The 26,732-nt window shown below is 37.9% G+C and overlaps 2 protein-coding genes across 3 annotated transcripts in view; both read left to right on the plus strand.

Annotated features, from left to right (window-relative positions):
- Positions 1-92: 92 nt before the first annotated feature.
- LOC113093004 (PHD finger protein 20-like) lies at positions 93-20,572 on the plus strand. Of its 2 annotated transcripts, XM_026258825.1 has the most exons (19): positions 93-245; positions 5,729-5,836; positions 6,128-6,299; positions 6,410-6,494; positions 7,600-7,676; positions 7,759-8,233; positions 8,545-8,646; positions 8,763-8,897; positions 11,438-11,503; positions 11,589-11,837; positions 13,243-13,410; positions 13,520-13,618; positions 14,523-14,654; positions 14,902-15,080; positions 16,694-16,793; positions 16,974-17,169; positions 17,274-17,682; positions 18,562-18,781; positions 18,885-20,572. In XM_026258825.1, exons 2-19 carry the CDS (start codon positions 5,754-5,756, stop codon positions 19,028-19,030), a joined length of 3,093 nt encoding a protein of 1,030 aa, XP_026114610.1. In that variant the 5' UTR covers positions 93-245; positions 5,729-5,753; the 3' UTR covers positions 19,031-20,572. The 2 variants fall into 2 exon arrangements, with proteins under 2 accessions (XP_026114610.1, XP_026114611.1); XM_026258826.1 differs by lacking the exon at positions 14,523-14,654.
- Positions 20,573-21,308: 736 nt separating this feature from the next.
- LOC113093000 (protein NDRG3-like) overlaps positions 21,309-26,732 on the plus strand; it is a 70,908-nt gene continuing 65,484 nt past the window's right edge. Inside the window, exon 1 of the mRNA XM_026258818.1 lies at positions 21,309-21,433. The gene's annotated coding sequence lies outside the window, so the exon portion shown is untranslated. The remainder of the gene's footprint in view (positions 21,434-26,732) is intronic.

A 26,732-nucleotide genomic window follows, 5' to 3' on the forward strand; every position in this document is an offset into this window, starting at 1 on the left:
GGCCTAAACCCGTCGACTTTTGATGGGAACCGTGAAAAGCAAAAGAATCTCCATCAAATGAAGAGCGAGATTCCGAGCGCGCATGCGCAGACAGACTCCACCTCGCGGACACCGGCCTTGCTGCTCGCGCCGGAGAAAACAAGCTGCGTGGACGCGCTGCGCTCTCAAAGCATGCGACTTAAAACAGTCTTCACGCGTGTGGATTTGCTTTCTTCGCTGCCGGAGTACATTTATCAACATTAAAGGTAAACGGCGCTGTGATTATATACTGCAAAATAGTAAGGAGCTGTTTTAGACGTTTTATTTGTTGTAATTGTGAAATGTATATTTTTTAAGTGATGATGTTGCTGTTAAAACGAAACTTGCCTCCATGCATGTGGTCCCCGTGTTTGATGCTAATGGGACGCATGGAAGTGATTTTATCAATAAGTGCGTTCGTTGGAAGTGTCAGCGGCTTCGGTCATGCTCTTTAAGTAGATCGCGATGAATGGGCGTTTAGGCTTCTTAAATAGCTGGGAGACTTTTGTTCGACTCATTATTACGTTAGACCCATGCAGCAAGGAGTAGGCCTAGCGGAGGCCGCTGAGCGTCAGAGTTTGAGTGACAGATGTGCGGTCCAATCAGAACGCCGGAGCTCGCGTCAGTCAGGGCGTTCACCCAATCAAATGGTTTACTGTTGTTGCGCATCGTTGTCGGCATCTGAATAATGCGATGTCAAAATAGTAATTTAAAATGGCAAGCAAATTACTTAAACTTTATTTTGATAGTCTGGCTCGTCGTTGTGCAGTACAGGCCGTATCGCATAGCGTTTTTGTTCGTTTTTGTACAGCAGTAAGCGTCAAGTTCGCAGACAACGTTGCACCCACGTTTTCTTCGCATGCGAAGTGGAGGAAATGTCAAATGCCTGATTTCTTTGATATATGCGTTGATATTTTCCTCCTCCTACAAAAAACACGTTTATCTTCGTTCACTGTCGTCTGCTGTGCTGATTGCGGCTTGTTATGACATCTGTGTAGAAATGAGCCGCTGGCCTGACAATGTAAACAAGGAAACGGATTGCGCGCCATTTGCGTCACGCCGCGCTCGAGCGCCTGTAGAAATGCGTGACCGTTAAGCGGGAGAGCCATGGAGTTTGTGAATGCATTGATTTAACCAAAGGTGCCGGTTTCCCGCGATTATGACGTACTGAATGTGTATGCAGCCGGTAGGAGCGTGTCTGTCCGAGAGGACGCCTGGATACGCGCCAGAGTCCGTTATGAAACTTCAGCGACGCGTGTGATGACGCGCGTGCATGTGATCGTGATGAAGCTAGTTGATGATAAAGACAGGATTTTCGTTTAAACGATGTCAGTCTTTTCTATTTGATTTAAGAAGGAATCTGGGATTCTTCCTGTTTCATTAGCTTTTTCCACTCTTCAGACTGGCATACTTATTTGCATTGTAATGTTTTTCCTCACTCTACCAGCCTTGGAAAAAAAAGTGCTTCCAGGGACCCACAAAAATGAGAATATTCTTATGGATGACAAATGTTTCTTTTTTTTAAAACCAAAGCAAGCACAGCCTCAAAATGTGGTTTATCTGACAAAATATTAATAAAACTATATTATTAGTAGTAGTAGTAGTAGTAGTATTTCATTCATAGTGTCTTTAATAAGTAGTAAGTAATGATGCCATTGATTGCCATTAGACTGCCATGATAAAACTGCCATTTTCTGCCACCAGATAGTTGCCACCCATGAAAAAAAACATCATCATGATATTATTGCAGATGATATATATATTGCACACCCTGCACCACTGTTTTTTTGGTTAATTTGTGGAAAACCTTTTGCTAAACTGTCAAAGCGTCATTTTAACCACCAAAGCAAGCAATGATTCAAGTATTTATTTATCTTACCTATAGATGCTTGCAAAGGGTTGATGTAGAGATTTTATAAGCTGCTAGTTTGGTCTCCCTAGGCAAACACAGCTTACACTGAATAGAGCTTAAATATGGCCAGGGGTTCACTTAATCTCCTTGTAGTTCAACTTCAGCAGAATACGAAGAGGTTTCGTTTTCAGATGGGTCTGCACCGTAACGCCTGTCTTGTCCGTCTGCATATTTCATGTGATTTTAGCTCCAGTTGGTTCTCCTGCCCATTATTTACTACTGTAGTCTCCAGGGATTTTTTTTTTACTTAGTAATTAGTGTTTTAAAATGTACCGAAGCAACTTACAATACTTCAAACAAAAATATACTTAAAGGGATAGTTCACCCAAAAATGAAAAAAATGATGTTTATCTGCTTACCCCCAGGGCATCCAAGATGTTTGTGACTTTGTTTCTTCAGTAGAAAACACACCAATATTTTCTACTCAAACCGTTGCAGTCTATCACTCTTATAATGGATAAGTGGTTGGGAATCACAGCTATAACATACAATAAAACAAAAATACACAAACAAAACCAAATTAAACCCAGTGGCTTGTGACGAGACACTGATGTGTAAAGACCGAGCGGCATCCTCGCGCTCTCTCTCGTGAAGCCAATAAGGAAGTGACTACAACTGCAATGCATCGACTGGCCGCTTGAGGCTGGCTGCAAAAGAGAGTCAATCCCATAGACTCCCCATGTTAAAATGCCCAACTTTACAGCGGAAAAAAACATGTTTTCAGCATGGTGCAAAAAAATGATTTTGGTCTATGTAGCTAATGTTGCCCTTCATGACAACTGTGAGGGGGTGAATTTTTTTTATAACTCATCCGTTTAAATTATATTAAGCCTTAAAGTTCTGCATAATTAAGGGCGTGGCCACTTGAGTGACAACCAGCAACCAGCTCCCGCCCTTTTGCCCATTTTCGATTGTCCGGGAGAGTCGCGAGCGAGCGACGGCTCGCCCTGCACACTTTAGGCAGTCTACGGGTGACGTCACGGACACTACATACATGTTTTTATACAGTCTATGGTAAAGACACAAAACGATCAGTCTGTGCTGAACAGTATTTATATAGTTTTTTACCTCTGATTCATGCAGACGCAATGTCCGAACTGTTAAAACTCTCCTGAGCACGTTCTCAGCAGCAGGCGCGTAAGGCATCATCTTCTTGCTTTATAGCAGATCGTAGACTTATAAGTGCATTACCGCCAATTATCTCTCAAGTGGACCATTGTAGATAGTGTCAATGGTCAATTTGAGAGATAGGTGGTGGTAATGCACTTATAAGTCTGCAATGGTTTGTTTTATTGTATGTTTTAGCCGTTATTCCCATCCACTTACATTATAAGAATGATAGACTGCAACGGTAAGGCATAATCGGTTCCTAACGATACTTTTTTCGATACCATATGTTTTAAAATCCATTTCAACATCAACACAAATACATTAAACACAAAACTTTTATTTTTCACCTTAATTAAAACAAATTCTGGTAACACTTCACACTCAGGATAACATTTTATTAATACAACTGGTTGTGCTTTTTGGATAGGGGTGCACCAACAGACACTCAGGATTGGTATCAATCCTAACTTGGCCAAAATTAACAAAAAAAGAGAAGCCTTTTTGCCACAACATGAACATATTATAAATAAATAAATAAACAAATGATATTTTGTACAGGCTAATATTGAACCAAATAAAATGCAAAGGAATGTAACAAAACAAAAAAAATTTTTTTAGTGCAAAATCAAACTGTATTTGTGGGTTAAAGAACATTTCATGACTTCTCAGACAACTGTACATTTGTAGCTACTGTGGGTTAATTATAAACGCTATCGTTAACTCATATTTACCATAGTAAAAACATGGTACATTTTCTTTAGTTTATAATTAATCCACAGTAGCATGGAGTAGCATCACAGTAGTATGAAATGTTCTTTAACATCATGAACCATAAAATGTAGTCAGTGTTCTGGTTTATTGGTTTATTTTCATAATAGGTAAACACAGGTCACAAGTTAACACGACCACATTTCCTGGATTCAGCAGCTGCACGATGTGATGCCGAGAGTCCTGTGTTGAATCCAGAGATCTAGAGTTGATTCGGTGTAGATCGGTAGCTCGGTGATTCGTGACTGTCGTCTTTTTTTGTTTATCCTACCTACTCCACCTGGAAACAGGCGATCATACTAATAACTTGTAATCTTTACAAGAATATCAGAGTCATGCAATGAGCATGTCTGCATTTATTAGACACTTAATATCACATCAGTTTTGTGCTTTCAGAATTGGCGAATCTGAATCGTTCCAGCACATCTGCAGCGGAGACCTAAACCAGGAAGTTGGTCACGTTAACCAGTTAAACCGTAACACCAGTTTTGGTTACAATACCGCATATGTTGCACTTTGCTGACTCGGCATCCACTTTTATATAGCGTAGCCACACTTTAGACCTCTTTGGCATTTTAAAACGGAAAAGTTTTGAGAAAAAACAACTACACTTGTGTTGTGTGACTGCGAGTATCTTCAGAAATCCTCCCCGTCACGTCACGTGGTGGTGAACAGCCAATCACGGCGAATTTAGGTCCTTGCATGCACGTATGCTACAAGCTCACACAGACACAGCCGCCTGGCAAAAAAAAAACCCGCTTGCCTTTTGGAACCGAAACCTGGCACCGAAAGATAAATCATTTTTCGATACTCATAGTATCAAAGTTTTTCTTTCGATACCATAAAGGCATCAAAGTTCGGTACCCAGCCCTATGTAAATGTTGCCATAAACCAAGAAAATAAACAAATGTGTCCAGTATGCTGTTGGTTTGAATGAGGAGGTTAATGAGGGCAATTAGTCTGTGTACCTAAATATCTCCTGTTCGGTCCTCTTTTTTTTATTTTTTCATAAACTGTTTTTCCTCTTCTGTGGTCAGTTGTCTGTGGTTGTTATGTGCATGACAGGTTTGTTTATGACTTGTAATGTGTAGTTTTTTGTAGATTTAATGATCAACTCTTCATGAGTGAGCTCCATAGACAGTCAGTAATCATTTAGACCCATCATTAGGACATCTGTGATGACTGTTTATGATCATGTCTGCTGTTCAGTGGTTGTATGATAATGAATATTTGTTTTAAAGTCATGCTTTGCATTGTGTAGTTTTGATCAACTTTAAAAATCATAATCATAACATAAATTGCGCCGAAGCAAAATATGTGTTTACTGTAAACAAATTAGCATGAGAGATGTGGTGAATATAAAGAGCTCATGTAACCCATATTTTTGACGTGTGTGGCATATGTCAGTCATCAGTCGATACACTGCTTCAGATGACAAGAAATCTGTATCGGCTGCCAAATTCAGATTGAAGCATCAATAACAGAACTCATTAGAATTAGAATTAATTTGAGAATACATTGCAGTCTACATAATAGATATCCAATATCAATTTTCTTTTTTTTTTATGAGCAATATTATCTAAACTGGAATGTCTGTACTTTCATGCCAGGTTTTTGAAAGTGAAAAATTGCTCTTCCAGTTACCCAAGTCATTGAAATTATATTTTAAGCACATTTAGAAAAAGTAGATAACCGATGGACAACTGTAACCTTGCTCTAACTAAAATCTGTATTGGGGAAAGATATAAGCGTTCAAATCATCAGCTTCAAATAAAATTCTAATCAAATTGTTGTGCAAAAAAAGTGGTTGAAAGGGCTCTATTATGTACCTTAGGATATAGGCTGTTATTCATTTGAGCGCCTTGGTCCATGATGGTTGCATTCTTTACCTCTGACCCCATGATGTGTCTGGTTTCATAGGTTGGTGTGTGAGTGTGCGACCAGCATGTCAAAGAGCCCTCCTCACAGACGTGGGATCACGTTCGAGGTGGGAGCACAGCTGGAGGCGAGGGACAGTCTGAAGAACTGGTCAGTGTCTTTCCTCTGCTCACGTTCTGCATCCGTTCATTCACTCGGCCTGATTGAAATTCAGACGCTTCGCTGGTGCTGATGCCACTAGTTCTGTTGCATTCCAGGATTTTTGAAAAAGTTCTAAATGTTCCCACAGGACAAATCTAAAACTCAACCGTCTAAATAGAAGTTCATTTTATGTTTCATAATGCTCCCTTCAAAGATCTTTTTTTTTTCAAAAGAGACCCAGATGTGACTTGTAAATAACCTGAAGTAGGTCATTTCAAACTCTTTGTTTTGTGTTCACAGGTATGCAGCTAGCATTGAGAGGATTGACTATGAAGACGAGAAGGTTTTGATCCACTACAGGCAGTGGAGTCACCGTTATGATGAGTGGTTTGACTGGAGCAGTCCATACCTCAGACCCGTGCAACGAATCCAGCTTCGAAAACAAGGTCTCCCTGAACGGCAGAGCGCTCCAGTAAGCACTTCCTGTTTAACTGCGCTGAGTCACTCACAGGCTGCATGGGCAAAGTTGTTCTCTGACTCATTATGTTTCTAGATTATATATAGATATGTTTTTCTTCTTAGGGCTTTCATGTCAACCAGAAAGTTCTTGCCAGCTGGTCAGACTGTCGGTACTACCCTGCTAAGATCCTGTCCCGGGACAAAGATGGTGTGTACTCACAACGTTAATCCTCAGTTTATCTTCTGAATGGCCCAGCTTCAAATTCAAAGCTTTTAAAATTCATCATAATGATCATAACTTATACATTTATTTATTAAACAGTCAAATCTATATTTCCATTCCTTTTTTTAATTTAGAAATGAATATTTTTGAGCAAGTTTGCATTACACTGATCGGAAGTGAAAGACATTTATAACGTCACAAAAGATTTCAAATAAATGGTCTTTTCAACTTTCTATTCATCAAAGAATGCTGAATAAAAAATAAATCTACAAAATATTACAATTTCCACAAAAATACGAAGCATCACACAAGTGTTTTCAACATTGATAATAATCAGAAATGTTTCTTGAGCAGCAAATCAGCACATTAGATTGATTTGCAAAGGATCATGTGCCACAGCACAACCTTTAATAAAGTCATATTTGAAGGGCTCTGTTGGCCCTTGATAAAAGCTTTCGACCTACAGTCACCAAAATTCATGCATGTATAGATCTCATCAGGCCAAACAACTTTCTTTCTGATAATCAGCACTCAGGGTTTTGTGAAAAGCACAAGCTGTGGATTTTGAGATACTCCTCCTAGGAATTTCATGCAATTGCCACCAAAATAGGTCCACATGGTCTCAAGACAAAGGGGGTGAAAAAAAATAGACAATTTATATCACGCACTCCTAAGTATTATATAGATATCTATATTTAATATTGCATATTTATAAGTAGTGCTCATTTCCTGTATTTTCATATTAACTTTGCTGTCATGTTAATATTTAAAAACACTTAATGTGAATAGTAAATGTAAAATATAAAATTTTCTGAAAATAGAATATAGGCAGTGTCTTAAAATTTATATTTCATACTGTTAACTTATAATGTTGTGATGCCTAAATTCGCTTGTTGCAAATTAAATAATTGATTCAAGTTTTTAAATAAGTGTTTATACAATAGAATAGCCTCAATGTGGCAATAAATCAGTTAATCAGTATCAGCAAGAATTTTATTATCAGTGCATCTTTCATAGATGTGTATTTTATACCCATTATATTATGGAAGTGTTGAGCATTACTAATGGCTGTGCTTGTGTGATGTCTCAGGTTTCTACACAGTGAAGTTTTTTGATGGAGTCATAAAGACAGTGAAGGGAATTAAGGTGAAGCCGTTCCACAAGGAGGTGAGAAGTGATTGCCTCCGCTCTAATAATGACTAAACCAGGCCATTAAAGACTGGTTTAATGAGTTTGTCTCTATCTACAGAGCTCTGAAGGCAGGACTAATCAGAGGACTCGAAAGCGGGGTGATCAGAACGGGAAAAAATGGAGGGCCAAGGAGAACGGCAACAGCAGGAGTAACGGCTCGAGACACAGCACGTCTGACCAGGATGGAGAGAGTGAATCGGAGGAGGATGAAGACGACGCCACAGTGATGGATGAGTCCAGAAATCTCCAGAATGGGGGAGAGAGTGAAAGCACTGAAATGAAGATATTAAACGAATCTGAGCCGAGTTCTGCTGAGCACGACCAAAAACAGCCCAGTGAAGAAAACATGACCGAACGGCTTGAGAATGGAGAATCAGACAAACCAGAGGAGAAAGAGATGAATGGTGGACAGGAGGAGTCCAAAGCACTTCAAAATGGCTTGGACAAGAACGAAGGAGACGAGAAAGAGAAGGAAGAAGCAACAGATGAAAGCCCCAGCCTGCCCAGAAGGACACGGAGTAGGATGGCAGATGGTGAGTCTGGTTTGGAGGAACATGGTGGTGTTACATCTGAATATTTCATTTGGTTGTGATTCAGTTCCAAGAGCCAGATTCAACCTCACACACACACACCAACGGACAGCATTTGCTGAGTGGTGTTAAGAGAGGAGATGGAGCACTTCAATAAAAATGATTGGGAGAAATCATAATGCTCAATTTGATATCTGTAGGACAGAGAGTCCCGCCTTTCAGTTAAAAGAGCAAATTGCTTACAAACTAGGTGATTTACTCGTGTGTTATTCTCAGGCTTGATGATTCAAGTTTGTGGTTTGTGTCTCTCACAGGAATAGATGTGGAAAAGTCCAGTGGTCCAGAACTGAGGAAGAGACGTGCATCAACAGGACAGATGCCACCGTCTAAAAGAAGCAGAGCCAATTCAAGCACAGGTTCGCTCTCTCTGTCACTTCATCATACTTCATTCTTGTTCTTCCACTTGTTATTCTTTATACTGGTTGGAGATTAAACCGTCTGACAGGACATTATGTCTCTGATCCCCTCATAGACAGAAACAGTCAATCCCAGATCAAACCGGTTAAATCAGACTCTGTCCCAGAGACTTCAGAAAGTAAGGATGGCCCAACCAGTCATGCAGAAAATACAGCACCCAAAGAGGAGGCAGGATCCACACCTGATCTTGGTAAACATCCTCCTGTGTTTCATTTTGATTATCAGATGTGATTAAGACGGAGTCATTATTGCTATTTTTGATACTAAGGGTGAGCGTTTGTTTATTTATTTTGAAGAAGTCTCTTAAAAAAAAAGTACTATTGTGAAACTATTTTAATAGATTTTGAAATGTAATTTGTTAGGGCTATCATATAATTTAATAATGCAACACATGCAACTCATTTCTCCAAATTTGTAAAAGCTTTTAGAAACCTGTTGATTTATTTATGTATTTTTTTCATCATTAAAATTAGGGCTGGGCGATATATAAAAAAAAAAAAAAGTGATATCTCGATATTGTCCATTTTTACGATATTCGATATATATCTCGATGTTTGCATTTGCATTTAAATAATGAAAAAACATGATTTTCTTTTGCCCATTAAAAAAAAAAATTTTTTTAGATTAAACAGCTTATTTAAGCAGTTAAAAAAAAATCTAGACCAAGAGATCACTTACTGCTTTTTATTAAATGAATACATGTAGGCCTATATGTAACTGAAGCAGTGCAAATTAAGTACAGAAAGTGCATTCCGTCAACTTTTTAGTGGATGCAATTCACAATTTATACTATGCAACTGGGATAAGTATTTTATTTTAATTTTTTTAACAAGTTTTTAAGCTAAGAACACAAGTCTGTCAACTGTCTGCTGTTTTAAGAGAAGCTCTGTGGCATGAAACTATGTTCCTACTGACATTAAAAACCCTCTTAGATGGGGAGCTAGTTGCTGAAGCACATAGTTATTTCTTAAATATAAATATATATAAATGAATACCAAAGACTTTTGCATTCTCATGTCTATATTATGGAAACTGGTAAACATCAGTGAAATTCCCCAATAGTAATTCCTATGTTTCTCTATTCAAACATCAGCGGTCGAGTAAGTGCATTTATTTTGCGATCACAAATGCAAACAATACAGTTGAGATCTCATGACAGAACACAAACCGGCTGAACGACGCTTTCATTAGATCGCTCAATTCCAGCTTGTTAGTGTTTTCCATAGACAGTAAAAGAAATGGACACAGCGACCCCATTGGAACTCAATTGAGGCAAGTGAAGCCCATTTTTAGCGTTTTTTAGCACTTCAGTTTCTGACGCGCAGACTCAAACGAAGCTTGACGACGTCAGCAACCTGTCTGACAGATGTAAATCTTCTAGTAGCTGTGCGTGCAAACTGCCATCGTTAATCTTGCAGAGACGGCGAACTTGAGCAGGGAGTTATTTGGCGTGAGTGAGCAGGAGTAAGTATTCTGATTAATTATTTTGTATAGTATTTTAAAATGTAACGCCAGTACGCCATATTAAGTTAATTGCCTGCGAGCTTCTCCTCCTGTCTGTACGGTAATGCGACAGAGAGCCGAGTGGTTATGACGCAATCGTTAGCCTATTTTTTACAAAAACTGTTTATACGGGGCCATAATGTAACATAGAAGGTAAGGGAGCCCTTTATACATTGTCGTGTATCTTTAGAAATAAATAATGGACAAACGGAGTCTTTAAACGCCTCAGATGTAAAGTTATTCGCTGTCAAAGTGACGCCAAAATGAATGGGAGTCAATGGGAATGCTAACGCAAGTGAAGTTCTGCTAAAAGATGGCAGCCCCCACCCGACTTCAACTTCTGGTCGACTTCCTTGCCGCCTGGTGTTTTCAGATTATCGTCGGCAGCTCTTCCGCAATGAGGAGTGAGCACGTGTGCATGGTTGCCAGATTGCTTAAAATAAGCAAACACCGGGCAGAAAATGTATCCTTGTAACAGTGGAGCTCTGATTCGGAGAATTAAACTCTTGTTATCTGGCAACCGCTATCATTAAGCTCTCGTATTAGAGGGGCGTAGAGCAGTCAGCAGTTACAGGTTCCTTTTTTGGACATTCGGCGCGTTCTTTTGGGAAAGTATGCTTGAATTTGAAATAATCGATATTCCCGATATATTGACATTTTACATCGTCTTCAAAATTATTCCGATACTATCGCTAATATTCGATATATCGCCCAGCTCTAATTAAAATAAAAGTTTTATGGTTTAACATTTGAAGCTGAAGATATTAATGGAGTTCATAAGTTAAGTAAAGTAGACTTTAATTACAGTGTGTGAATACAACAGTTTCTAAATATAAGATTTGTTTTTTTATTGTGGTTTCAAAACCCTTGCATCCACATTTTTGAAATTAGTCACTGTAGCGTTGTATCATAAAAAAGTGGATGAAGCAGCCAAATATTAAATCCAATCTAGTTCCTGTGACGTGTGTAACAACATCAGTCACCAGTCCATTGGCAACCGTTGCAGGTTAAGAAGTTAATTCACATCATTATTATAGTCAGTATTACATGTAATAATTCAAAAACTAATAAATCAGATGTTTATGTAAATGATAATAGCACCTTGCTATTGTAGCAGTGAATTTTGCACAAGGCACCACTTGCATTTTCTTCAGAGTATGTACAGATCTGGTTAATTCGGCATTTGTGCAGATATATGATGTGCTAACTAGTGCCCTGCTTTCTCAGCTGCAGCAGTCAAACAGCCGCAAACAATCCACCTCCCAACCACAAACAAGTATAGCAGAGAACCATGTGAGTACACCACCCTCGCTTTCACTCTCTCTCTCACCAATACAGTATAAAAGCCTGCCGGTATGTGACCTTATTCCTCTCTCAGTGTACAGGGTCATCAAAAACCAGCCGCCCCCTATCCTGTCCATCGAGCTGGACCACAACCTGTTCAAATGCAAGATCGCGGGCTGCCTCAAGTCTTTCCGCAAGGCGTCCCTGCTGCACTACCACATGAAGTACTATCACGCACAGAACGACCCAAGCCCCCCTCGCTGTGTCCAGACGCGCTCCTCAGAAAAACAGATCCACAGCAAGGAGACCCCTCGCAGGCGCCGGACCGTCTCGGCTTCCCACCGTTAGTGCACTTTGTCTATCAGTATTCACTTTTGCCGTTTGTGTGGGGGTTTATTTTTGTTTGAGTTGTCGATCAAGTCTGCTGACATTGTATTTATGTGTTTACTCGTAAACTCAGAATTGAGAGAAAATAAATAGACTGGATAAAAAGTTAAAAGAAAAAGTCAGAATTGTAAGAAATAGTTTTAGTAGTTTTATAGTTTAATAGTTTTTTTTTATTCCTTAGTGGGAAAATTAAATTAAGTCATAATTCTAAGTAAAAATAGAATTGAAACATGTTAACTCAATTCTGTGGGATGCATCGACTTTAGGGATGCAACGCTACCATTTTTTCAGAACCAATACGATCAAATCCGATACAAATCAAATGAAAAAAATATGTAATCATAATCCATGACAAAAATACTATTATAAACTAGGTTAGTGGATAATTCAGCAGCAAAAGATACTATTGATTCTAGAATTCTTAATCACAGGTGCACAATAATTTAAAAAAAAATATAGTGAAATATTTTATTTACAAATAAAAGTGATTAAGTCTAAAATCTGGTAAAATGTAAACATTGCTCTTTCTATTGTTGTAAAATACTTTAATGTAAAAACTGGTATATACTTTTCTATAGAATGTCAAATATGTTTCTTTTAAATGTGTAGCACAGTAATAAAGGCAGCAACATGTGATAGATGGGACAGAACGAGAGACTATTAATAATCTTTGTGGATTAATAACGTTACTTATTGGAGACGTGAGCCGTTTCAAACGATTCAGTCCGATTTGGTGAACTGGTTCACTAAGAAGATCCAGTTAAATCAAACGATTAGTTCGCGAGCCAGACATCACAAGTACATAGGGAAGAGATATTGATACGTAGTCTATTAAATCTGTGCGTTAGTTTAATGAGCCTTTTCTTTTAAGAGTTTTAAACCTCAGTTACTGTGTGCTCTTGAAGAGAGTTACATCGCTTCGACTGTAGAAACCGTATGAGACACGCAGTCTGAACACTGAACGGAGGATGACAGACAGCCAAAGCGGAGAGAAGAGTTTATCTGAACTAGAAATTAATGACTTCAATATTAATCTGTACATCACAATGAACTATGGAACAGCTTCGGAACACTTAAAATATATTCCTTTAAAACGTTTTGGTGCTTTATAATGTTTTTGTGTCTTTCGTGGAGCTCAATAATAACACAGAATAATAACACACAATATCGGATTTGGATCGGCAGATCCGCAGAAAATTCCAGTTTCGGAGCCGATACGGATCCCGAGTATTGGATCGATGCCTCCCTAATAGACCCTCAACTGTGTGGATAAAAGCTTTAAATTCACGTTAAACAGCTATATTACACTTTACAAGAAGGGTAAAATAAAAAAAGCATAATGTTTACCATTCCTCCCTCAGATACTCCCTCTCCTCTGAGTGACAGTAAGTCAGGTCGCACTCTGTCGCCCCCTGCTGTCCCGGCACACCGGCAGCGCTCGGCCACGCTGGGCACAGAGAGGAGCAAAGAGAACCAGCACTTCAACCACTCGCTGCATGACGACACAGACTGGGTTACCAAGGAAACAGGTATTGGAGAACATCGTGATCATTTCACTTATTATGCTCTCGCTGATTCCTCTGCATACTACCACAGTCGGGCCATGACAGTAACAGAGACTGATTTTCTCATCTGAAGGAGCGAAAGAACGGGAGAGGCTGAGGGAGAAGCGGCAGAGGGATTTCTTCCGCATCAAACTGAAGAAAAAGAAGAAGAAGAAAAGGAAGTCGAAGTCAGGTGAGACGGCTGTTATAGTGCAGTGATGTCTCTGTGTGTCTTCAGCTCTCTGCTGTCCCCTGTGTTTGTCTGCTCGAGCTGCAAACTTTCTCTGAAGTATTCCTCAATTATGTCAAATTACTTCAGACCTGGCAGTGTATTCGAGCAACGGTATATGATGTCAATAAATTTAAAATTACTGCCTTCTACTGTACATTACTACTGCCTGTTCATAAATGACTAAACTTGTAAACTTGTCTTTAAAAGTTAAGACGTTTGATAGTAAAATAAATAAACAAAATGAAAACCGTTAATTTAATTAATGGACATATTAAAGACTGCTTATTTATTTAATGATTTAAAATGTAGTTAAAATTATCAAATAATTTAAAGTAAAAAATATATTGATATTTAAAATGATTTAATGTTTTAAAATGTAATTAAATAAAACAATACAAATATGTCTAAAATAAATCATTTTTAAAGCACATTTTAAATGTCATTTTATAGAATATTTGCAATTTAATTTCACTCGTGTGCAGCCAATCAGTTTTTTACTCCTTAATAAGAGCCCCTCCCACATGCCACTCAGAGTAAATGCAAGATAATGTACAAATTGTCTTTTAAATGAAATGGACTTGTTTTATTCAATTCACTTATTACTGAAGATCAATCATTTTAGAAGCAGAGCTCAACACATTTAAATGACTGCACGTTGTGTCAGCGCTGGGACACCAAATCTGTGTGTCATTTTGAGTTATTAATAGACCCTGAAAGTGCACAGCCACCCACAAAATGAGCGTTTTGTTTGCCAATCCCTCTTGACAACATCAAGAACTGAATCGGATCTACAAGCCGCCTCGTGGGTGAGGAGCACTCGTCTGTGTTTAACCCTGTGTGGCGTCTGCTCTTCCTCCTCTGACAGACTGTTACAGCACTGAGGAGAGCATTGGCCTAAAGCCTCTCCCCTGCAATCTGAATTCGGCCCACAAATTGCCCCTCTCCCTCACACACCGATCCTACACGGGACACTGCCCTGAAAAGATGCTCGGCCAGGGTGGGTACCACAGAGCGCAGGTCCTCCGAACTCACAGCTGCCTGCCTTGTGTGTTTCTCAGTGTCTTGACTAGTTTCCACTGTCAGATGTCAACCGCTCTGTAGATTTTTCTCTCTAGTGCTGTATGTTTTTAACGTGTGTGCATGTGTGGTTAGAGTTGCTGATTGTCTTGCATGGATGACGGTGTTATAAAATCAGCTCAAGTCTGCTGCCTTAGTGTGTATTGTGGTCGTCTTGTTTCGTCCAGGTGAAGACAGCAGCAGTGATTTGTCCTCGGACAGTCCTGTTTGGAGTGAGGACGAGTCTGACACTGAGCTGGATCTGAACGTGCCCCTCTCAGAGCAGGGTGTGGAAACACTCACTCACGGCTCTGAGATCATACGCTGTATTTGTGAAGCACAGGAGGAGAACGACTTCATGATACAGGTGAGATACCATCCTCTGAAATCAGACCAGACCTCAACCCTCTGAATTTATTTATTTATTTTTTTTCACATTTGCTGTTATTGTAGAATTTCATTTTTCAGAGTTTTTATGTTTTTTTTTTATTTTTGTTTGTTTTTTTCATAAATAAGTCTCTTCCATAAACACAGTTGAATTGCCTATAAAATAATTTAAGATATTTCACATGTATATATTTTTTATATATACAGATATTTCACTGTAATTTAATAAATATTTTTATTATGTGTTGAATTAGTAATGTTTAATGTAATAAGCATGTAATATTGCCTGCAACCAAAAAAATTGGTCGACCACTATTATATATACACAAACACATATATATATGTGTGTGTGTGTGTGTGTGTGTGTGTGTGTGTGTGTGTGTGGATATATAATAGTGGTCGACCAATCTTTTTGACAGCCAATGGCAATATCTTGGAAAGCAGGTGGCCAATTTTTTTTTATTATTATTAACATTTAAGAAATTTGAAATAATTTGACAATGGATTAAACATAAATGTGAAAAAGAAACATACTTATACTTTAGATGACAGTATTATTCACAAATAAATAAATATTTTATACAATTATAATATATAAAAAGCAAAGTAAACACTGTAATCAACAGGGCACTCAGTATTCTGGGAAGTCTGTGTGCATTGGGAATCATATTTTTCAAATAAAGCCAGGGTAAAACTCATTTTACATACAGCACACAATGAATATGACATAAATATGACAGTGGGCAAATGCATAAAGTGCAGCATAATTTGAAATCATAATTTGCAGTCCACAAACACTCATCATCAAATTGAACTGAGCTTGAGCGGTTCTGCAAAGAGGAGTGAGAAAATATTGCAAAGTCTAGGTGTGCAAAGTTAGTAGAGACCTGTCCCAACAGACTAAAGGCTGTAATTAAAGCATAAGGTGGTTCAACAAAAAGCTGACTCGAGGGGTTGATCCTTTTTCTAACTCAGTGATTCTGTTTTTTTTTTTCTGGAAAGTTTGTGTTTTACAGCTGGATAAAACCAAAAATGTGTCCGTCTTCAATTCAGGCTGCAAAGCAACAAAATCTGATTATTTTAAAGAAAATTATTTTCTGTAACCACTGAATATACGTTTATATAAAAACAGGAAAAGAATTGAATCGATTATGGAAACTCGGCTATAGAGACAATTAAGATTCTGCTGTAAAGCAGCTCTGAGATACAGTAAAATCATTGCTCAGGTCTGTTCCGTGATATTTCAGTTGAGTTCAGTTCAGTTCAGCAGTTAAGGCTGATCTCAAATCAGATCAGTGTTGATTCAGATCAGTATCAGAGTTGATATAATATGGAATCAGCTGTAAATGTTGAGCTCTACAGAACAGAAGACAATCATCGTTATTTCCCCATCTGATGGCATCGGTTTTGTGTTTCCTAGAAGTCGCTATAGCATGAAGAAAACAAATAAGCACATAATTTAAATCCGTTAAGCACTGGCACAATTACTTGAATTATTTTGTGAATAATGAATAATTTGATGTGGTTATATATTAGGATTTTAAAGGTTAATATGCATGGGAGATTGAAGGGTGTGTCCTGTGCTCTCTGCAGTGTGATGAGTGTTTGTGCTGGCAGCACGGGACTTGTATGGGTCTGTATGAGGACAGTGTGCCAGACAGCTACAGCTGCTACATCTGCAGAGACCCACCAGGTGAGACACCAGAACCTCCCCAAACCATCTCCGCTTAGCATACAATAGCTTTTAATTTGATGTTCGTTTGTCTTCATGTGTTGGCAAAACAGAACAAGGATCAAAATATGACAACCACTTCATTACATTTTGTTGTTGGGCTTTGTGTTAATCTTTAAATGTGCGTGTTTCTGTATGCAGCCCAGAGACAGAGTCAAAGGTACTGGTATGATAAAGACTGGCTGAGCAGCGGTCACATGTATGGCTTGTCTTTCCTGGAGGAGAACTACTCCCACCAGAACAGTAAGAAAGTGGTAACGGCCCATCAGCTCCTGGGGGACGTCCACCGTGTGTTTGAGGTCCTGAACGGCCTTCAACTCAAAATGAGCATCCTACAGTAAGTAATTCCTCTGCTCTAATGCTCTTGATGCACCCAGCTATTTGACTAATAAAGTCAACTGTGAAAGATTGAGGTATGAAGCAAAGTTGCACTCTTTTTAGGACACAAGCCCATCCAGACCTGAAGTTCTGGCGGCAGCCCTGGACACCTGCAGACAGCCTGCGGAGGAAGACGGCAGGTGACTCGGGCATAGCTACACCCTTCCCCTCCTCACCCATTGGAATGGGAGCGAATGAGTTCGAGACATTGAAGAGCGAAGTCCCATCACCTGTGGAAACGCATTGCTCTTTCCAGGACTCGTACATTAGCAGCGAGCACTGCTACCAGAAGCCCCGTACATACTACCCTGCGGTGGAGAGAAGACTTGTGGTGGAGACACGGTGCGGTTCTGAGCTGGAGGACAGTCTGAGGAGCACAGAGGACCTTCTAGAGATGGCCGAGCAGAGGTACGGCACGCAGCTGGACCACGACCAGCACAAGCTTCAGCTGGCCGACCGCTCCTTTAGTAAGGTAAGTTACAAGCAACTTTTACTGTGCACTTGGCCTAAAATTCAAGCACACAGTTATGGTATTTTTTTATTATTATTTTTTTTAGTGTACACAATTAATCACAAGACTAAGTGTGTCAATTACAAAATCATTCTCCTGCGGCACATTTTCACAATCTGTTTTCAGACCAGCTGATACACCATATACCAGTTTGAGAGTTTTCAAATCAGATTTTTTCTTTTTTTAATCAGTTTGATAATTTTCAAAACCATTTGAGGACTGTTTGTTAAATCTGTATTTGCCAAACCAGTTTGAGAGTTTTCAAATCAGATTTTTTTTTTTTTTATCTGTGAAAACCATTTGAGAACTGTTTGTCAAATCTGTATTTGTCAAACAAGTTTTGTTTTCAAACTGTTTTCATATAGATTGATAATCTATTTTCAAACCAGTTTGAGATCTGTTTTTAAGTCAGTTTGTCTTTTTGTTAAACCAGTTTGAAGTCTGTTTTCTAAATATTTGATGTTTTCACAACTGCTTGATTCAGTTCAGTATGATTTTAAAATGGTTTGAAATCTGTTTTCAGACCAACTGATACTCTATTTTCAAACCAGTTTAAGAATTTTTAAATCAGACTAGGATTTTTTTTTTTTTTTTTAAATCAGTTTGTTCATTTTCAAAACCATTTAAGAACTGTTGTGAAATATGTATTTGTCAAACCAGTTTTGTTTAAAAAACATCTGTTTTCATACCAGATTGAGATCTGGTTGTAAATCAGTTTGATGCATGTCGTAAAATTAGCTCAAAGTCTTTTAAAAATGTGTCCCAGTGCTGGCAAATAGTTGCAGCATCATCAATAATCATCACACACCAAAAATGTGACTCATTGCTTTCTGTTGTCAGGAGCTGGAGTGTCGTATGAAGCAACTGGTTTCCGCGGAGCAGGAAAAGAGTTGTGTGCTAGAATTCAAGGAAGAGGAGCCTGACCCTGTGACCCCTGACCCAAAGCCTGACCCTGACCTTGTGCTGCACCAGCAGTGGCAGCTGAACCTGCTGGAGCACATTGAAGCAGTGCAGGACGAGGTGACGCACAGGATGGACCTTATCGAGCGAGAACTAGACGGTGAGACTTTTACAAACAAAAAAAAATATTTAAACTGTAAACACTTTCAGATGGATGTACTTTAACTCTTTGCTCGTATTAACATGTCGGTATCATAATGCAGTGCTGGAGAGTTGGCTAGACTACACAGGTGAGCTGGAGCCTCCAGATCCACTGGGCCGTCTCCCTCAACTCAAACATCGCATCAGACAGCTCCTGACTGACCTGGGAACAGTCCAGCAGATCGCACTCTGTTCCTCGTCCTCTTGAGGGCGCCAGAGAACATACAAATGGCTCACACTCAATTGGATGCACACAGAGTCCCTTAAAGTCTGATTAGAAACTGCTGAAATACTTACATGTGCCTGTTTTGTGAGAGGAGACCCTCAAATGATTCAAGCTAACACTGATGTGATTGTTTCTGTGGCACATGCATGTTGGATTCAGCAGTTTAACAGTTATCACAAGTTAGAAATAGACTGAGGCTAACAATACCTGATGCAAACAAAGGTTTTTTTTTTTTGGAATATAATGCTTCATAGTAGCACTTAGCTATGTCTATCATAGACTTAGGAGGTATTTTGTTATTGCTTTATGATGTATTTTCTCTGTATACTTCACATGATAAATAGTTATTTTATGTTAATTCATAAGTGATAATTTTGGACTCTCTCGACACGTTTTTGCTCTGGGTGGAAAGCTTAAGGACCCATATGGTATTTTGTTGTGAAAAAAAAATGTTAAATATGACTATAACAATATGAAAATATATTTTAATCTGCAACTATGTGCATTTTAATTCTATATTTGTACTACAAAGTCATGTAATCTTGTAAATAACCCCAAACAATTGCTTAAATTCATGTTCTTTTTTTATTTCTGATCTAAACTGTTGCATTTACAGTAAAGACTTTCTGTAAACTTTGATCTGTTGTGAATACTGTAGTTGTGGGCTTTCTGCCTGTAACCTCTCTCATTTTTGACAATTGATGTTGCTTGCGTTTCAAATCAGTGAACTTTGTTTCCACTGATTAAACAACATTAAACAAGCACAGAATGTTGTTCTCTTGCATACTGAATTTTTGTATGCATATCCCCCCCACCCCATATTTCTGATACTGTTCTGTAAATTGTATCTGTTGCTTTCGAGTCTACAAGATTGTTTTTGTTTAAGACATTACGGTAGATGCCTTTAAATTATTGTAATTGTGAATTTAAGTTATTGATTCTGCCACCTTTTTACGTCTGTCTGTTGGTTTTCTTTTATACAGTGCGCGTCTGAGTATTGTATGGTCAGAAAGAGAACGAGAGGAAAAGCTGGGATCTTTTTAAGTGTTCTCACCCTATGGTGTTAGTTTTTGGTTTGTTCGTTTTCCCCTAGACTATAACTGTTAAATAATCTGTGCCTGATCTATTATTTCAGGCCAATCTGAGTGTCGTTTACCCTCAAATACACAAACTACATTTGTTATAGGTCTGTGTATTTCTAGAATCCTGCTGAAAGGTGTTTGGAGGGTTGGTGTTTTGTTCTTGGCTTTCTTTGTACAGCTAGTAAGTGTTTGACAGTCCATTGATTGTTTCTCAGTATTGTTTGTAATATTTTTTTTTTTACATCTGCCCTGTTGCTTTTCCAGTCATTGAAGATCTAGTTATGATTTACAAGTACTGCAGTGTGCTTTTTTTTCTCTCTCCTTCATTGTATGTTACATTGTACTTTTTATGTTAGGATCCCCTGGGACTCTATAATGAGTTTAAAAAAAATATATACACACAATCCAAACGCAAGGAAATAAATGCAGACATTTCAGTTGAGTTGTTTTTACTCTGCTTTAAATTCCTTTAAAATTGTAATGTTTCCTTAAATATTGTTTTATTGCAAGGTAGTGGACTAACGGAGTTGGAATTAAAATTTAATGTTAAAGTGATCGTTATTTTAAACCATATACATCTACAATTATAATGGTAACAAATCAAATGTTTTGCTTTTTGCATGGTTTCATGTAATTATATCTAGCCAATGTTCATTTTCTGTGTATTTTATATTAATTAAATTGAAAATTGCAATTGCATTTAATCCTGTCAATTATATATATATATATACATTTTTTTTTATCTAATATTAAGGCCTTCCCGTTGATAACCACTGGTGTAAAGGAGAAAGTTTGCATTTTTGGGTTAAGAATTTATACTAAAACTTTCACTAAAAATGTTTTATGTGTGGTCTACTTTGTTTCTGGTGAGTCGTAGCGTCACTTGTCCAAAGACTGCGCGTGTTTCACGCGTAGTTTCTGTCAGCCAGTGTTGCCAGGTTCGTGGTTTTTCCGCGTAACTGGGTTACTTTAACACTGTTGCTGTGGGTTGTTTTTCATGTCCGTGGTTTGAAGCGACCACAGTAACGTGATATTTAGTCCCTGGAATGCGAATTTAACAAGGGGGAACCCTGCCAAAAAACATTTACCCAAACACCATTGGACTACTTTTAGACTAGTTTGAGTAGCAATTCGGAAAAAGGTGAAACCTGGCAACCCTGCGGCCAGCTCTCGTGAGCTCCTCCTCCGGCAGCGCGAGGAAGCTGCTAGAGCCCCGACACACGCTCGCGCACACTCTCCGGCGACAACAAGTCTCTCCTGCTCCCATCAGCTCTTATCCGACACATTTGGATCCTCTTGAACGGTAAGCGGCGATATCTTTTCATTTTTGAGTCCTGGTGTTTGAATGTGTTTCATAAAGTCGCCGAGTCCATAAATTCTAGCGCGAGCTAACAGCAGGCTAACGCAAGATAACCGACGAACGAGAGATAATAACGTTACCGTTACTTAAAAACATCTGTTTCGTCGAGAATTTAAACGGGGGGAGGTAAACGTATCATTATTGTCTCTTTCCTCATAACTGTTTGAAACCTGGATGTGTAAAAGACTGATAACCGTCACTAGCTAACGTTAATCCCGTCACATTCAGTCCATACGCAATGGTTGGAAAATCAAACTATGTTGTTAATGCTTTGAGCGCTCTTTTTGTTTAGTATTCAGTTGTTTGTTTGAACGCGTTGACTACTGTGTAGCACTCTGAAGAGCTGAGCTTAACTTCCATGATCCAGGATCAGCCTCGTTTAGACTTCAGTCTCTTCAGAGACCGTGCGATGTTGATGTGTGGTTGAACACCAATCTCGATTCTGCCTGAACTGTATCCATAAAAGATACAGCTTCAGTCCTCGTATCTGGTTTAAATGGATGATGCTGTATTGCCTTAGAAGCAAAGCAAGCGGTATGATCAGTGGGCATCTGCGCACGTGTTTCATAAAAGGGCTTTTAACCCAGTTTCCCAAAATACTGCAGGAGAAACAAGATCGCACCAGCAAAGCCATCAGATAAGTGACTTGAGTCCAGATGCTCAGGTGCGAGGCTGTTCACCAACAAGTGGGCCAAAATGATTTTTTTTTTTTTTTACCCACTTATGGCTTCCAGTTATAGATATATGTAAGCATTGAGTTACAATGTGCAGCAGTGTATTTACTGTATTTCTTCCATTTGTTTCAGTGTTAATAGCTTTTATTTTTCAGTGTATCATTAGGCTTTCCATCTTTTTGTGCTTTGAGTATGATACTGTAAGATCCATCACTCACTAATAATTGAGGTACATCATGGCAAGATAAGTGAGATTTACCTCATTTACATTAGTTAATTGCACTGTAGTCAATAAAGGACCTTCAGTCTTTGTACTTAAACAAATAAAATCATATTTAATTAAAATGTGTGTAATAGTGTTTGGCGAAATTCTTAGTTGTCTTATCGTATCATCAGCCAGTGAGATCACCGATACACAATATTATCATACTAATTCATTTAATTATTTACTTAGATTCATAGCCGGAGAGTGAATCAACTCCAGGGGTAAAACTAAAAGCAGCCTAATTTTGCTGTAATCTATTAACTATGTACTTTTACTCAAGTAGCATATGAATGTCATGTCATAAAATATTTTAATGACTGTATTTAACTGAACAATTTAATAGAAACACTAAGTTACTAATTAAAATGCTTGGTTAATACACAAAACACTGGAAAAAGAAACATGATGGAACAAAAAAAAAGCATACAAATTTCCTAGATGATAATACTATTTAAAAAAAAAACTGCATAGTTAAAAAAAAAAAAAAATCTACATATCCTTCATCAAGGCGTTTTAACTTTGCTGCTTAGGAGGCTATAGATTTGGAAGTTGAAGAGTGTCAGATTCCTCTATCATTATATATTAGGAGTAGGATTCAAACAATAAATTATGAACTCCATCCTGAAGTCTCGGAGACTTTTTATCTCTCTTAAAAAGTGAAAGTGGAGTTACGTGTGGCCAAGTATGTTGTTCCATACTTGGAATTTGTGCTCTGCATTTCACCCATCCAAGTGTGCACAGACTCAAAAAGAGGCATTCTACCACTGTGAACCCTTCATTTACCAAAGCAGTGCAAGCAGTGCAAAGCAGTGCAAGTGCCATGAGAAGCATTTGGCATACTTGCTGATGCAACTTACCAACACACCTGGATGTGTTTTAAAGCCTGCTCATATCTGTCCCCATGAGGATGATTCTCAGTTGGACTTGTTCGATCTGCTTTATTTCCCTCCTGCAGTGGAGTTTCTCTTGCATGACTACAGGAGCTGAGATCACGTACATGGTTTATGCACTCAGATGGATTGAATATGAAATTGTATCCAGATGTTAGACATGTGGCTTAGCCAAAATAATTGTTTTGTTCCTTGTAAGGCACCTGAAACATGAAAAGGTGTTGCTCAACAGAGCACTGAAATCATGATGTATTTTTGTAGGCCACCCTGGAAGTTCACATCACCCTGGTTCCCTTGACAAAAAACAAATAGGATTTATTTCCATTTACTTTATTATTACTGCAGACAATAAGCTCTTTGACCAACAAGTTTTTGACTTGCGTTTTGTTTATCATGATCATCTTCACAAGGGAACACTATGAATTATGAAGCCTGGATAAATAATGTTGGCAGAAGTAAAAAGCTTAATGTAGGATATAAATGAACTACACCTCAATTGTATGACTTCAACTTCTCTACCATTAAGCATTCAACACTCTTTCAGTCTTTATTTTATAAAAAACATATTTTCCCTGAAAGTCTGAGTTAGTGAGTACATAAGCTTTTCTGTTTGGTGTGATGTTTTTTTTTTATGTCACTGACAACCTCTGTTGTCCCATTAGTCACTTGTTAATAACCACCATTTCAAGACATGTCAAATCCTTAGATTTTTATTTAAGGCATTTAACCAAAAACCCACTGACCTGAGGATGATGGAATCTGAGGTTCTAAAATGCTAGCTCGTTTCTAAGGTTGTTTCTCGATATGTGTTCTTCTCTGTACTTGTGTTCTTAAGGACTTGGAGAATGTCATCAGTTGTTGCCCAAGTACTGTTCCAGTTAGGGGTCGAATGATATGTGTTATTCAAGGCCGATACCGATTATTACAGATCAAGAAGACAGATAACCGATATTTTGAACCGATATACGCGTCTGGTGTAGGGCTGGGACAACGCGTCGAGGTCATCGATGACGTCGATGCAAAAAATACGTTGACGCAAAATATGCGCATCGATTCGCCGACCTGTTTTTTATTTATCTAAAAATCTTTGCAAAACGTTTACCTTATGTGCACTGAATATACGCAATGGCCGGATCAACATTCTGCCAAACGTTATATAACCAATCCAGGGGTTTTTCTGCATTGATCTCTTTTTTTTTTTGCCGGCTGTGCGGCTGCGCGCGCACTCACAGTCTTCAAACAACACGAACGCTTCTTGCTCTCTCTCTCCCTTTTGCATATTAATCAAAATCCTTAAACACGATAGAAAAAGGGCGAAACACCAAAGTTTCACACGCACTCACAGTCTTCAAACTACACGAGCGCTGTCTTGCTCGATCTCTCTCTCTCTCTCTCTCTCTCTCTCTCTCTCTCGTGCATATTAACCAAAATCTTTAGACACGATAGAAAAAGGGCGGAACGCCAAAGTTTCACGTGGAGCATTCAGAGATTTTTTTTTTTTTCTCCATGACAGGCTGCTGGCTCCCACTTTTAATGTTTAATTTTTTTTTTTCTGGAAAAGCACTCTCTGTATTAGCTTAAAAACCTCACGTTTACATTGGTTACTGTATTCTTTCAATTGCTCTAAACAAGTATTTTGGGTGACCTTTTTTATTGAATGCTAGACATTTAGTTGTGGTTATTTTAATCTTTTTTCAGTAAGCTAGGCCCTATGTGTTCAGTAAGCTTGTTTCAGTAAGCTATGTGTTTTCAAGGCTTCAAGGTTTTATTGAATGCTATCTCTATACAAGTGCAAAGTAATGCATTCTTAGTCAGATTTTTTTATTTGTAATTTTAAGAGCAATAAACATATTTATTGTTAAGGAAATGTTAAGGAATACGTGTTTTTTCATTTAGATATGTAAATCAACATGTATAAATTGTTAGTAGTCAATTAATGGGGAGATAATCTAAATTGAATCGGTCTGAAAAAATTAATCGTTAGATTAATCGATGCATCAGAAAAAATAATCGCTAGTTTAATCGTTTAAAAAATAATTGTTTATCCCAGCCCTAGTCTGGTGTATAATGAAAATTGTCAAAATGACAGTAACTGCCTTCCCTGGTGTTGGTGGAGTGTAGTACTCCCACACTGCACTTCTTACTCTTGTTTTCCTCTGTGCATCCATTTGCGATAAGGGTAATATAAAAAGAGAGATAAAAGTGGGGCCACTGTATGCTTCATGATTAAGCCTATGAAGTATGAATACTGTACTACAGATAAACAGCTTGGGGAAATGTAAGTATTTGGCTTCAATAATTTACATGTTAGAAATGTATGTGTAATAGCATAACCTCTAATAACTCCACGTTAATTATTTTCTGATGACTAAATCATAACCTACAAGAGGCGACTATTCAATTTGATAATCTTATGCACATCAATTGATTAACTTTAGAAAATGTATATAATAAGTGTAAATAATTGATTTGTCTTCATAGCTATATTGTAGTAGTTGTTAAGAAGACTGCAACTATTTTCATGAAACTATAACACTAATAGCCTTTTACAGGCACACTTAGTTCAATAGCCTACTGAAATTTCTACATTTTTGTCATCCTAATCTTGACCTATGTGACAGTAGAAATTTCAGTTAGTTTTCATTTACAGTGCACACGAAGGAATAAATCAATTTAATATATCTTTTAATCAAATGAGAGTTAAAAACTTTATTTTTTGGCACATAAAGGGTTTACTATTAACATTAAAACGGAAGAAAAATTGCATATTGTGTGATTTATTCTTTTAAATAAAAGTTATAATAATTGTTGTAGTAGTCAGGGGTTAAAGCAAAAAAAATAATATAATAATAATTATTATAATTTTTCCCCCCTGTGATTAGGAACACTTGTCCTAATAATTAAGAAAATTTAGGGGCACCTGAACATTTTCTGATCAAAAATGTTTCTTTCTAATGCGAGGTGAAATCTGACTCCTTAAAGTGACTTACAGGAGTATTTTCTTTTTACCTTTGCAATGGCATATTTTTCATCTTTCAAATTCAAAATGTATGTTTATAAACTTTAACATTTCTGTTTAAAACAGTATAATATGAAGTAGAATACGACAAATAAGTTACCAATCATGAAATTCATATTAATAAAAAACAATTTTGTACTACAGAGGTTACACAGAAAAACACAAAAGTGGCTTGTAGGGACATTTTCAGACATTTAACGAACACAAAAATATTAAATTATTTAAATAGTTATACCTAAAATGTAACTTAATCCTTCAGCTGGTGGCGGCATGTCACTGATTTTAGCACTGAATCATTAATTCAATGATTTATTTAGGAATGAAGCAAGTGACTGTCTTTATGAATGAGTAATCAAGACTCACTGATTAACTAGATTAGTTCAAAAACGCACTT

This window comes from Carassius auratus, unplaced genomic scaffold (genome assembly GCF_003368295.1).
Source record: "Carassius auratus strain Wakin unplaced genomic scaffold, ASM336829v1 scaf_tig00214826, whole genome shotgun sequence".
NCBI classification, from domain to species: domain Eukaryota; kingdom Metazoa; phylum Chordata; class Actinopteri; order Cypriniformes; family Cyprinidae; genus Carassius; species Carassius auratus.